A 14,383-nucleotide genomic window follows, 5' to 3' on the forward strand; every position below is an offset into this window, starting at 1 on the left:
TCTCAAAATAGTACTTGTACAGTTTCTAATTACCCAGTGTCCTTCACAGGCTTCATTTAACAGTAATCTAGAAAAGTGATTGGCAGCTCATTTAATGCAAATGTTTTCATAGGTACTTTAAGCAGATCGTTAAATCTGCACGGGCAAACGGAACAGCCGGATCTGCTGAAGACAATGCGGATGACTTTTTAGGATGTCTCAACATCCCCATTAATGTGAGTAAACAGAGGAAAAAAGATGAATTGCATCTGTTTCAGTGAGAGTTGGGTTTGAGAGCGGATGGATGATTCATTCTCAGAATAGCAGACACAGATACATGTGTATCTTATAGTACTCATTAACTGCAGTAGTTTATCTATTTATAGAGCAGGTGTGCTCAAAATGTATATTGCATCCACCAGTAGATTACAAGACTGTTGTGTAATTTCCCATTTCCTATAAATTTGTTTTGCATGAATACATTCTGCATCAACACAGTGGTGTAAATTTAAAAAGATGGATTCAATACAAGAATATTAGTTTCCGAGTTAAACGAAGATCAATATTTCATATAAAGGAATATAAAACTCATAAAAGTTATTTTGTGATTCAAACACAACATGCAATTTTTTTAAAAATTCAAATTTACTTCTATAATCAAATTTGCTTAGTTCTTTGTTGAAGAGATACCTAGGAAGGTTTCTGGAGTAAAACATATGGCAGTAAATAGTGCTTCCATCTAGTGCTCTTGCAAATGGATAATATTCTTGTAAAACTGCTGCCATATAGTGCTCAAGACATGCACACAAACAGAAAGAGACACACACAAATAGAAACTCTCAAACAAACGGAAAGACACAGAAACAAAAACTCACACACACAAAAAGAAACACACAAAGAAACAAAAACTCACACATACACAAACAGAAACACACACACAAACAGAAACTCTCAAACAAACAAACAGAAACTCATACACAAACAAAAAAAATAAACACACAAATAAACAGAAACTCACACATACACAAACAGAAACACACAGAAAGAGAAACTCTCTCACACACACAAAAATAAATACACAAAGAAACATAAACTCACACACACACACACAAATAAATACACAAAGAAACATAAACTCACACACACAGAAAAAGAAACACACAAATAAACAGACACTAACAGAAAGAGGAACTCACACACACACACAAAGAAATACACAAAGAAACAAACTTACACACACAGAAAGAGAAACTCACACACACAAAAACGGAAGCTCACACACATGCAAACGGAAGCTCACACACAAACACACACACACAAATACACACACACAAACACACACTGTAGTTGTGAGGAATGCATCACAGTGTCTCTATAACCTAAAACATTTTCTTTTCGCCTCTATCAACCAATTTGATTTTTACTCTTTCTAAAATAGTGGGGCAGGAAGCCAGCTGTGCATAGTAAGATTAAAGCTGTGCACTCTATCAATATAAGGTGCTGGTGAGGCTTTTTTTTTGCAAATGGAGAAAATATTCTAAAAAGTTTTCTTGCATTCCCATGGTACAGTTTTTTTTTTTTATATAATTTAAATGGATATGGAACCCACATTTGTTCTTTCATGATTCAGATAGAGCATTTTAAAGCAACTTTCTAATTTACCCCCATTATAATTTTTTATTTGTTCTCTTGGTATCTTTATTTGAAAAGCAGGAATGTAACCTTAGGAGCCGGGCCATTTTTGGTTCAGCATCTGAGTAGCGCTTGTTGATTGGTGGCTAAATGTAGCCACCAATCAACAAGCACTACCCAGGGTGCTTAACCAAAAATGGGTTGACTCCTAAGCGTACATTTCTCTTTTTTCAAATAAAGATACCAAGAGAATAAAGAAAAATTGATAATAGGAGTAAATTAGAAAGTTGCTTAAAATGTCATGCTCTATCTGAATCATGAAAGAGAAAAATGTGGGTTCCATATCCCTTTAAAGGAACATTAAAGAAACATTAAATGTATCTTTTCTTTTAAATCCATGATATATTTTAGCAACCAAAGCTTATTTGCTAACATACAGCATTGACTCGTAAGAAAACTAATTTATTAAGCAGCCAAATACTACAGTGCCAGAAAATGTATACCATTGATTCACCACTCCTCCATCTTTATATCTAAATTATGCAGAAATGCATTCTACAGGATCCAGAATAGTAACCCTGCAACATTTTATAAGGTGATTGCTTGATCATGGCAGGGGTACATTTATTCCTGTTTCACAGTACAGGAAATAAAATATATTCATGACACTTTGGGAGAGGCGTGTCACCAGACCGCAGAACAATAACACAGTTTGATTTTTAAATACTTTTAAAACATGTGTTGTTTAGAGAGTTTGGCAATGCTTCCTGGCTGATAACTAGCCTTCATATAATTTATTATTATTTTTATTTTTATCAATTATTTGTAAAGCGCCAACAGATTCTGCATCACTATAAATATAGGAAAGATATGCAAGGTAGCATTTATAGGAACAAATGGGTAGATGGCCCTGCCAAGAGTTGTAAATCACCTCTTGTGCACTGTTGTTAATCAGCCCCTTATGAATGTGATCTACAAAACAGCTGGGCTTGTAGGCTTACATGCTAATAGGGTTCAAGGGGATGACAAAAGGAGGAGGAGAGGAACTGAGGTAAGAAAAGGGTAGTTAGTATTGCATGCATCCTTAAACAGTAGAGCCCTGAAGGAGCGTTTGAAACTTTGAAAACTAGGGGAGAGTCTTGTGGAGTGAGCCAGAGAGTTCCACATAATAGGGGCCAGTCTGGAGAAGTTTTGTAGATGGAATGTGAAGAGGTAATGTGAGAGGAAGAGGTCATGAGCAGAGCAAAGGGGATGAGAGAGAGGGTATCTATAGAAAAGGTTGGATATATAGGTGGGGGGCAGTGTTACTGAGAACCTTGAATGTCAGAGTCTGGAATTTGTGTTTTATTCTGGAGGCTATAGGATGCCGGTGAAGAGATAGGCATAGGGGTGTAGCAGATGAGGAGCAAATTGTAAGGAAGATCAGCCTGGCAGAGGGATTCATTATGGATTTAAAGGCGATAGACAGCAGCTATGGAGACTGAAGAGATTGGAGTTGCAATAGTCAAGGTTGGAGATGATGTAAGAGAGTGGATTAAAACCTTAGTTGTGTCTTGTGTGAGGAAGTGGTGAATTTTGGAGATTTATTTAAGGTGTAAATGGTAGGAATTGGCAAAAAGACTGAATGTGAGGAGTGAAATAAAGATCTGAGTCGTGTGACCCCAAGACATTGGGCATACAGGGTTGGGGTAATGATGTTATTAACAATTATAGAAAATTGGAGGGTAGAGTTTTAGGAAGAAGGGGGAGAAAATAAGGAGCTCAGTTTTAGAGAGATTTTGCCTATGGTAGTGAGAACACATCCAGGATGAAATATTAGGAACACATTTAGTGGCATGAGTTAGCAAAGAATGGGATAGGCCTGGTGCATAAAGGTAGATTTGGGTGTCATCAACATACAAATAATATTGAAACCTGTGGAATTTCACCAAGGAACCTAAGGATGATGTGTAGATTGAGAAGAGAAGGGGGCCAAGGACAGAGCCGTATGGTACCCCAACAGAAAGTGGTAAAGGGGCAGAGGATGAACCAGAGAAGGCTACACTAAAGGTCTGGTTAGACATGAATGAGGAGAACCACGAGAGGGTTGTGTCGCAAATGCCAAAGAATTGGAGGGTTTGGAACAAGAGAGGGTGGTCAACAGTGTCAAAGGCTGCAGAAAGATCAAGAAAGATTAACACAATGAAATGGTCTTTTGATTTTGCTTTAAGTAGGGCATTCATAACTTTAGTGATAGCTGTTTCTGTGGAGTGTTAGGAGTGAAATCCTGATTGCAGTGGGTCAAGGAGGGAGTTTATTATGAGGAAATGTGATAAACATTTATATACAAGCCTTTCCAGATGTTTTGAGGAAAGGAGGAGTAAGAAAATAGGGCTGTAGCTGGATGGGTATGATGGCTTAAGAGAAGGCTTTTTTGAGGATAGGTGTGACTAGTTCATGTTTAAGAGATAAGGGAAATATACCAGGTATGGGGGAGAGATTGAAAATATGTGTGAGGATTGGAGTAAGAGAGAAGGAGGGCAGTAGTTGTGAGGTGATGGGATTGAGGGGACAAGTAGTGAGGTGAGAGGAAGATTTAAGGGCAGAAACATCATCCTCAGTAACAATGGCTTTAATATTCCTCTACTTCTCCTCTTTAGTGTGTTTCTGCTTATCGATTTTACCTGCAGAAGTTTATTAAATTGCTTACAAATACCTTTATTTTGTCATGTGAATAGCTCTGTTTGCCTGCTAAAGCTGTCAACTATACTGAAAATATAAATACTGCAATATTTTTAAAAAAATGTATGTAAACAAGAGACAGCAGCAGAAATCAACATCCCATTGGGGTGAGAGCTGTTTAGAATACAATTAACTCTTATCAGCTACTGAATTCATCAACCCTTTAAGCCAGCTTAAAGGGACATGAAACCCAATCATTTTATTTCCTGATTCAGGTAGATTATACAATTTTAAACAACTTTACAATTTACTTCTATTAGCTAATCTGATTTGTGCTCTTAGTATCAATTGTTAAAAAGCATACCTAGGTACTTTCGGGAGCTGGGAGCTAACAGCTGATTGGTGGTTGCACATATATGCCTCCTGTCATTGGCTTACCAATGTGTTTACCTAGCTCCCAGTAGTGCATTACTGCTTCTTTAATAAAGGATACCAAGAGAATGAAGAATGAAGCGAAATAGATAACAGAAGTACATTGAAAATTTGTATAAAAATGTATGCCCTATCTCACTGGTTTTCAAACCTGTCCTGAGGCCTCCCACACAGGCCAGGTTTTTAGGATTAGCTTGGGTGAGAGCAGGTAAAATAACCATGGTTACTAATCAGCTGATTATTTCACCTGTGCTCTAGTTCAGATTTCCTCAATGTGGCAGGTTTCCTCAATGAGGGCAGGTTTGAAAACCAGTGCTCTATATGAATCATGAAAGTAAAATTTTGGATTTAATGTCCTTTTAAACGCACAGCAAACAAATAAACATTTATTTTTATTTGCAGAATTTCAGTGTTTATGCATTTCTATTAACAAGCAATACTGGTTTACTGAAGAGATATTTTGTTGTAGTGCTCTGGGTTTTTAAAAAACAGTTTCAATTAACTGTTGTATTGCACTAACACTTAGACAAAGGCTCATATTGTTTATCATCATACAAATATTACCATTATACTTTATTACAGGAAATCCCTGTTGGTGGTGTAGACAAGTGGTTTAAATTAGACCCACGAACAAGCTCATCTAGAGTTCAAGGTGATTGTAACTTAATAATCAAGCTAATTACCAACCAGGTAAGTGTGATCTTGTTGCTTTAATTAATTAATTCAAATGATAATCACTTGTCCAGATGTTATCCCTCCCTAGACTATCCAGATGTTATCCTGCCCTAGACTATCCAGATGTTAGCCCGCCCTAGACTATCCAGATGTTAGCCCGCCCTAGACTATCCAGATGTTAACCTGCCCTAGACTATCTAGATGTTAGCCCGCCCTAGACTATCCAGATGCTAGCCCGCCCTAGACTATCCAGATGCTAGCCCGCCCTAGACTATCCAGATGCTAGCCTGCCCTAGACTATCCAGATGCTAGCCTGCCCTAGACTATCCAGATGCTAGCCTGCCCTAGACTATCCAGATGCTAGCCTGCCCTAGACTATCCAGATGCTAGCCTGCCCTAGACTATCCAGATGCTAGCCCACCCTAGACTATCCAGATGCTAGCCTGCCCTAGACTATCCAGATGCTAGCCCATCCTAGACTATCGAGATGCTAGCCAACCCTAGACTATCGAGATGCTAGCCCGCCCTAGACTATTGAGATGCTAGCCTGCCCATGACTATCGTTCAAGCTTTAAAATATAACCTTTGACTATGAGCGCAAAAATAGATGCACTATTGGTTTGACTCAAGCAATGTTGACGCACAACAGCAGTCATTTTTTTGGCTCCACTTGTAATGTAGCCCAGATAGGGTTAAAAAAATGGAAACTGAAGTCAAAGATTTCCTGATGTAAAATTATATTATGGGAACACATTTCTTAAAGGCACATTCTAATTTGTTAGAACATGTAATTGTTTCATTACTGAGGCTCCCAACTCTATGTGTTCCACCCCCACAAATGGGTTAAACACATACGGCTAGATTTAGAGTTTGGCGACCAAAGGGGTGCGTTAGCTACGCATGCTTTTTTTCTCCCGCACCTTTTAAATACCGCTGGTATTTAGAGTTCACAGAATGGCTGGGTTTTCAGTGCGTTAGGCTCCAAAAAGGGAGCGTAGAGCATAATTTAACGCCACTGCAACTCTAGATACCAGCGGTGCTTACGGACGCGGCCATCTTAAAAAACGTGCTCGTGCACGATATCCCCATAGGAAACAATGGGGCTGTTTGAGCTGAAAAAAACCTAACACCTGCAAAAAAGCAGCGTTCAGCTCTTAACGCAGCCCCATTGTTTTCTATGGGGAAACACTTTCTACGTCTGCACCTAACACTCTAACATGTACCCCGAGTCTAAACACCCCTAATTTTACACTTATTAACCCCTAATCTGCCGCCCCCGCTATCGCTGACACCTGCATATTATTATTAACCCCTAATCTGCCGCTCCCTACACCGCCGCAACATACATTATAGTTATGTACCCCTAATCTGCTGCCCCTAACACCGCCGACCCCTATATTACATTTATTAACCCCTAATCTGCCCCCCACAACGTCGCCGCCAGCTACCTACAATAATTAACCCCTAATCTGCCGATCGGAGCTCACCGCTACTATAATAAATGTATTAACCCCTAAAGCTAAGTCTAACCCTAACACTAACACCCCCCTAAGTTAAATATAATTTTTATCTAACTAAATAAATCAACTCTTATTAAATAAATTATTCCTATTTAAATCTAAATACTTACCTGTAAAATAAACCCTAATATAGCTACAATATAAATTATAATTATATTGTAGCTATTTTAGGATTAATATTTATTTTACAGGCAACTTTGTATTTTATTTTAACTAGGTACAATAGCTATTAAATAGTTATTTACTATTTAATAGCTACCTAGTTAAAATAATTACAAAATTACCTGTAAAATAAATCCTAACCTAAGTTACAATTAAACCTAACACTACACTATCAAAAAAATAATTAAATAAACTACCTACAATTATCTACAATTAAACCTAAGACTACACTATCAATAAATAAATTAAATACAATTCCTACAAATAAATACAATTAAATAAACTAACTAAAGTACAAAAAATAAAAAACAACTAAGTTACAAAAAATAAAAAAATATTTACAAACATTAGAAAAAAATTACAACAATTTTAAACTAATTACACCTACTCTAAGCCCCCTAATAAAATAACAAAGACCCCCAAAATAAAAAAAATGCCCTACCCTATTCTAAATTACAAAAGTTCAAAGCTCTTTTACCTTACCCGCCCTTAAAAGGGCCCTTTGCGGGGCATGCCCCAAAGAATTCAGCTCTTTTGCCTGTAAAAAAAACATACAATACCCCCCCCAACATTACAACCCACCACCCACATACCCCTAATCTAACCCAAACCCCCCTTAAATAAACCTAACATTAAGCCCCTGAAGATCTTCCTACCTTGTCTTCACCATGCCAGGTATCACCGATCGTTCCAGGCTCCGAAATCTTCATCCAAGCCCAAGCGGGGGCTAGACATCCATCATCCGGCTGAAGTCTTCTATCAAGCGACAGCTGAAGAAATCCAGAAGAGGCTCCAAAGTCTTCATCCTATCCGGGAAGAAGAGTAGATCCGGACCGGCAACCATCTTCTTCCTAGCGGCATCTTCTATCTTCATTCGATGAGGACCGGCTCCATCTTGAAGACCTCCACCGCGGACCCATCTTCTTCTTCCAACAACTTCCCGACGAATGACGGTTCCTTTAAGGGACGTCATCCAAGATGGTGTCCCTCGAATTCCGATTGGCTGATAGGATTCTATCAGCCAATCAGAATTAAGGTAGGAAAATTCTGATTGGCTGAGGGAATCAGCCAATCAGAATCAAGTTCAATCCGATTGGCTGATTCAATCAGCCAATCAGATTGAGCTCGCATTCTATTGGCTCGAATTTTCCTACCTTAATTCCGATTGGCTGATAGAATCCTATCAGCCAATCGGAATTTGAGGGACGCCATCTTGGATGACGTCCCTTAAAGGAACCGTCATTCGTCGGGAAGTCGTCGGAAGAAGAAGATGGGTCCGCGGTGGAGGTCTTCAAGATGGAGCCGGTCCTCATCGGATGAAGATAGAAGATGCCGCTTGGAAGAAGATGGTTGCCGGTCCGGATCTACTCTTCTTCCAGGATAGGATGAAGACTTTGGAGCCTCTTCTGGACTTCTTCAGCCGTCGCTTGATAGAAGACTTCAGCCGGATGATGGATGTCTAGCCCCCGCTTGGGCTTGGATGAAGATTTCGGAGCCTGGAACGATCGGTGATACCTGGCATGGTGAAGACAAGGTAGGAAGATCTTCAGGGGCTTAGTGTTAGGTTTATTTAAGGGGGGTTTGGGTTAGATTAGGGGTATGTGGGTGGTGGGTTGTAATGTTGGGGGGGGGGGTATTGTATGTTTTTTTTTTACAGGCAAAAGAGCTGAATTCTTTGGGCATGCCCCGCAAAGGGCCCTTTTAAGGGCTGGTAAGGTAAAAGAGCTTTGAACTTTTGTAATTTAGAATAGGGTAGGGCATTTTTTTATTTTGGGGGTCTTTGTTATTTTATTAGGGGGCTTAGAGTAGGTGAAATTAGTTTAAAATTGTTGTAATTTTTTTCTAATGTTTGTAAATATTTTTTTATTTTTTGTAACTTAGTTCTTTTTTATTTTTTGTACTTTAGTTAGTTTATTTAATTGTATTTATTTGTAGGAATTGTATTTAATTTATTTATTGATAGTGTAGTGTTAGGTTTAATTGTAGATAATTGTAGGTAGTTTATTTAATTAATTTATTGATAGTGTAGTGTTAGGTTTAATTGTAACTTAGGTTAGGATTTATTTTACAGGTAATTTTGTAATTATTTTAACTAGTTAGCTATTAAATAGTTATTAACTATTTAATAGCTATTGTACCTGGTTAAAATAATTACAAAGTTGCCTGTAAAATAAATATTAATCCTAAAATAGCTAAGATATAATTATAATTTATATTGTAGCTATATTAGGATTTATTTTACAGGTAAGTATTTAGATTTAAATAGGAATAATTTATTTAATAAGAGTTAATTTATTTCGTTAGATAAAAATTATATTTAACTTAGGGGGGTGTTAGTGTTAGGGTTAGAATTAGCTTAAGGGGTTAAACAATTTATTAGAGTAGCGGTGAGCTCCGATCGGCAGATTAGGGGTTAATACTTGAAGTTAGCTGTCGGCGATGTTAGAGAGGGCAGATTAGGGGTTAATACTATTTATTATAGGGTTATTGAGGCGGGAGTGAGGCGGATTAGGGGTTAATACATTTATTATACTAGCGGTGAGCTCCGGTCGGCAGATTAGGGATTAATAATTGTAGGTAGCTGGCGGCGACGTTGTGGGGGGCAGATTAGGGGTTAATAAATATAATATAGGGGTCGGCGGTGTTAGGGGCAGCAGATTAGGGGTACATAGGGATAACGTAGTTGGCGGCGGTGTACGGGACGGCAGATTAGGGGTTAAAATTTTTTAATATAGTGGCGGCGATGTGGGGGGACCTCGGTTTAGGGGTACATAGGTAGTTTATGGGTGTTAGTGTACTTTAGAGCACAGTAGTTAAGAGCTTTATGAACCGGCGTTAGCCCAGAAAGCTCTTAACTACTGACTTTTTTCTGCGGCTGGAGTTTTGTCGTTAGATTTCTAACGCTCACTTCAGCCACGACTCTAAATACCGGCGTTAGAAAGATCCCATTGAAAAGATAGGATACGCAATTGACGTAAGGGGATCTGCGGTATGAAAAAGTCGCGGCTGGAAAGTGAGCGTTAGACCCTTTAATGACTGGCTCCAAATACCAGAGGGCGGTAAAAACCAGCGTTAGGAGCCTCTAACGCTGGTTTTGGCGGCTACCGCCCAACTCTAAATCTAGGCCATAGGCTGCCAATCGGCTTACTACCTGTTTCCTGCTTGGGTCCAGCAGTGCTCTTCAACGGACTTTAACTATAATCCTCACACCTTTGTGAGGGTTAAACACATAATGTTGGTTAGTGCAAAATATGCCTGCTCTAATAAATAAACTATTGCCATTTTTGCTCTAGAATCTTCCTTTAATAAAGGGACAGTAAACACCTTATAATTACAAAATAGTTTTGTTGTGCTGCTAAAAAACAACATATCAGCCAACAAGTGTTAAAGGGACATGCAAACCAAACATTTTCTTTCATTATTCAGACACAGAGTATATCATTTTAAAAAGCTTCCAATTTACTTCTATTATCAATTTACTTTGTTTTCTTATGTTATTCTTTGTTGAAGAGATAGATAACGTGCACATGCCTGAAGCACTACATGACAGGAAATAGTGCTGCCTTCTAGTGCTCTTGATAATGTATAACATTGTTACAAAACTGCCGCCATATTGCTGCAGACACGTGCACACTCGGAACTTACCTTCCTGCTTTTTAACAAAGGATAACAAGAAAACAAAGAACATTTGATAATAGTCAAACTCTACCCACCTTTAATTTGGAGGAGCCAATCTGGACTTAAAGGGACATGAAACCCTATATTTTTCTTTCCTGATTTAGGTAGAACATACAATTTTAACCCCTTAATGACCGGACCATTTTTCAATTTTCTTACCCTTAATGACAATGGCTATTTTTACATTTCTGCAGTGTTTGTGTTTAGCTGTAATTTCCCTCTTACTCATTTACTGTACCCACACATATTATATACCGTTTTTCTCGCCATTAAATGGACTTTCTAAGGATACCATTATTTTCATCATATCTTATAATTTCCTATAAAAAAAATATAAAATATGAGGAAAAAATTGAAAAAAACACACTTTTTCTAACTTTGACCCCCAAAATCTGTTACACATCTACAATCACCAAAAAACACCTATGCTAAATAGTTTCTAAATTTTGTCCTGAGTTTAGAAATACCCAATGTTTACATGTTCTTTACTTTTTTTGCAAGTTATAGGGCCATAAATACAAGTAGCACTTTGCTATTTCCAAACAACTTTTTTTCAAAATTAGCGCTAGTTACATTGGAACCCTGATATCTGTCAGGAATACCTGAATATCCCTTGACATGTATATATTTTTTTTTAGAAGACAACCCAAAGTATTGATCTAGGCCCATTTTGGTATATTTCATGCCACCATTTCACCGCCAAATGTCATCAAATAAAAAAAAAAGTTCACTTTTTCACAAATTTTGTCACAAACTTTAGGTTTCCCACTGAAATTATTTACAAACAGCTTCTGCAATTAAGGCACAAATGGTTGTAAATGCTTCTTTGGGATCCCCTTTGTTCAGAAATAGCAGACATATATGGCTTTGGGGTTGCTTTTTGGTAAGTAGAAGGCCGCTAAATGCTGCTGCGCACCACACGTAAATTATGCCCAGCAGTTAAGGGGTTAAATTAGGTAGCTTGTAGGGAGCTTGCAGGGTTAATTTTAGCTTTAGGGTAGAGATCAGCCTCCCACCTGACACATCCCACCCCCTGATCCCTCCCAAACAGTTCTCTTCCCTCCCCCACCCCACAATTGTCCCCGCCATCTTAAGTACTGGCAGAAAGTCTGCCAGTACTAAATAAAAGGAGTTTTTCTTTTTTTTAATAAAAAAAAAATAAAATGTTTTAGCTGTGATGGACTCCTGCCTTAGCCCCAACCTCCATGATCCCCCCCCCCCCCCCAGCTCTCTAACCCTCTCCCCTACCTAATTGCCGCCATCTTGGGTACTGGCAGCTGTCTGCCAGTACCCAATTTGCCCCCCAAAAAAGTGTTTTTTTGATCTTTTATTGCCATTTTAAATGTTTTCTGTAGTGTAGCAGCCCCCCACAATACCCCAACCCCCTCCCCCTCCCAGATCCTTATATATTTATTTTTTCCCCCCTCTTCCCTCCTCATTGGTGTCAGTGTGGGTAGCTAATCGCGCTCCCGGCACCCGGCGTGCACATTGCACTTACAGGAGCCGGATGCCGGGTAGCGATGGGCCGCCCACCCGCCTCCCTGTTGCGCTCCCACCCACCAACGAACCGGCACCATCGCTACCGGTGCAGAGAGGGCCACAGAGTGGCTCTCTCTGCATCGGAGTCTTCTGAAAGGGTATTGCAGGATGCCTCCATATGGAGGCATCACTGCAATACCCTGAGAGCTGCTGGAAGCGATTGCGATCGCTTCCAGCACTCTCTTAGACAACTGACGTACCAGGTACGTCTATTGTCATTAACTGTAAGTTAATGCATGACGTACCTGGTACGTCAGTTGTCATTAAGGGGTTAAACAACTTTCCAGTCATATTTGCTTCATTCTCTTTGTATAATTTGTTAAAGAAGCAGCAATGCACTACTGGTTTCCAACTGAAAACATGGGTGAGCCAATGACAATCGGTATATATATGCAGCCACCAATTAGCAGCTAGAACCTAGGTTCTTTGCTGCTTCTGCGCTTTCCTAGATAAAACTTTCTACAAAGGATAACAAGAGAAGGAAGCAAATTAAATAATATAAGTAAATTGGAAAGTTGTTTAAAATTGTGTGTTCTTTCTTAATCATGAATGTCTAATTATGACTTTAGTGTCCCTTTAAGTCACCAGACAACAAGACTAGTCACTCATAAAGATACAATGCATTTATATGCAATTGTTATCAGTTATAGCCAATTAGGGACAAATATCAAGCAGACTTAAAGGGACACTCACCCCAACATTTTTCTTTCATGATTCAGGTAGAGCATACAATTTTAAACAATATTCCAATTTACTTCTACAGTATTATCTAATTTGCTTGTTTAAGAAATAGCAATGCACATGGGTGAGCCAATCACATGAAGCATCTATGTGCAGCCACCAATCAGCAGCTGCTGAACCTATCTACATATGATTTTCAGCAAAATATATCAAGAGAATGAAGCAAATTAGATAATAGAAGTGAATAAAAAAAGTTGTTTAAAATGTCATGCTCTTCTAAATCATGAAAGAAAAATTTTGGGTTTAATGTCCCTTTAAGACCCCTTTTTAACTATGTATTCTATGTTACAAATGTGTAGCTATTTAAATCTTTTAAAATTGACAGTTTGCTTTCAAATCTTGCATTAATTCAATTAAATATTCCACTCATTGCAATTAATCAGCTTTGAAATCACACCATGATGATTACTAACACAGATTTTTTTTTCTCCATAAATACATATCTGTATTTTTGATTAACACTAGATTATACCCATTTAGATAAGTATCAGTCCTTTTAAATATTTTTTTCATCTTTTAGTGTCACTTGTTTGATACAGCATTTATGTCACCCCTTTTATAATGTCATATGTCACCCCTTTTATAATGTCATATGTCACTCCTTTGAGCCATAACTGCTTTAAATAGTTATCTAATATAAACACAATCTTCCAAAAATATATTAATGTTGTATTTTTCTGCCCCTGTTTATTTTCTTACTTTGGGCAAGTGGTCTCCCCCACTGCTTTTGAAATGTCATATTAAAAAGAAAATGTTATGTACAATATGAACATTTGATCTATGAAAATGATCAATTTATTTTCATTAAATGATGTGACCACTTGCATACAAATTGCAGTCAAATTGCAAAGATATCCAATCATAGATTCATCTTGAAAAACATGAATTATTTATGATATCCAACCGTATGGTGATTAAGTCAAGTAAAATAAACTATTTTATAATATAAATTGTTACCACAGTCGCTTTTACATATTTATAGCATTTGTATTGCACATAACTCAAAATGTAAGTGATCTTTATGCTCAGTAAATTGGTATTAGATATTATGCTGGCATCTTGAAAAATTAGATTGTAAATATGTATTCTTGTTCTAGTCATCCTATGATTTTGTTAGGATTTTAGCAGTAATTTGATTCACCGAATATTAAAACAAATAACGTGCAATAAAAATCTGAATTGACAAATGTGTTTCAGAGGGACACAGCATTAAGTAAAAAAGCATCCGGCACCGTAATACATGAAATGTTGTTAATCCAGCTGCTCCAGTACGAACACGAACAGACAGAGGTAAATATTTCTTATCAAAATCATCTTTCTTCAGTGGTTGAGCTTGGGAACAGAGATATTTATAAACCAGAGAC

The 14,383-nt window shown here is 37.9% G+C and overlaps 1 protein-coding gene across 1 annotated transcript in view; it reads left to right on the forward strand.

The window, feature by feature from the left end:
- Positions 1 to 14,383, forward strand: part of BAIAP3 (BAI1 associated protein 3) — a 537,315-nt gene that overhangs the window by 289,605 nt on the left and 233,327 nt on the right. The window contains exons 10-12 of the mRNA XM_053695302.1: positions 113 to 215; positions 5,287 to 5,394; positions 14,217 to 14,309. Coding sequence (XP_053551277.1) covers positions 113 to 215; positions 5,287 to 5,394; positions 14,217 to 14,309 — 304 coding nt within the window. The remainder of the gene's footprint in view (positions 1 to 112; positions 216 to 5,286; positions 5,395 to 14,216; positions 14,310 to 14,383) is intronic.

The sequence above is a fragment of the Bombina bombina genome, chromosome 11 (assembly GCF_027579735.1).
Source record: "Bombina bombina isolate aBomBom1 chromosome 11, aBomBom1.pri, whole genome shotgun sequence".
NCBI classification, from domain to species: Eukaryota; Metazoa; Chordata; class Amphibia; order Anura; family Bombinatoridae; genus Bombina; species Bombina bombina.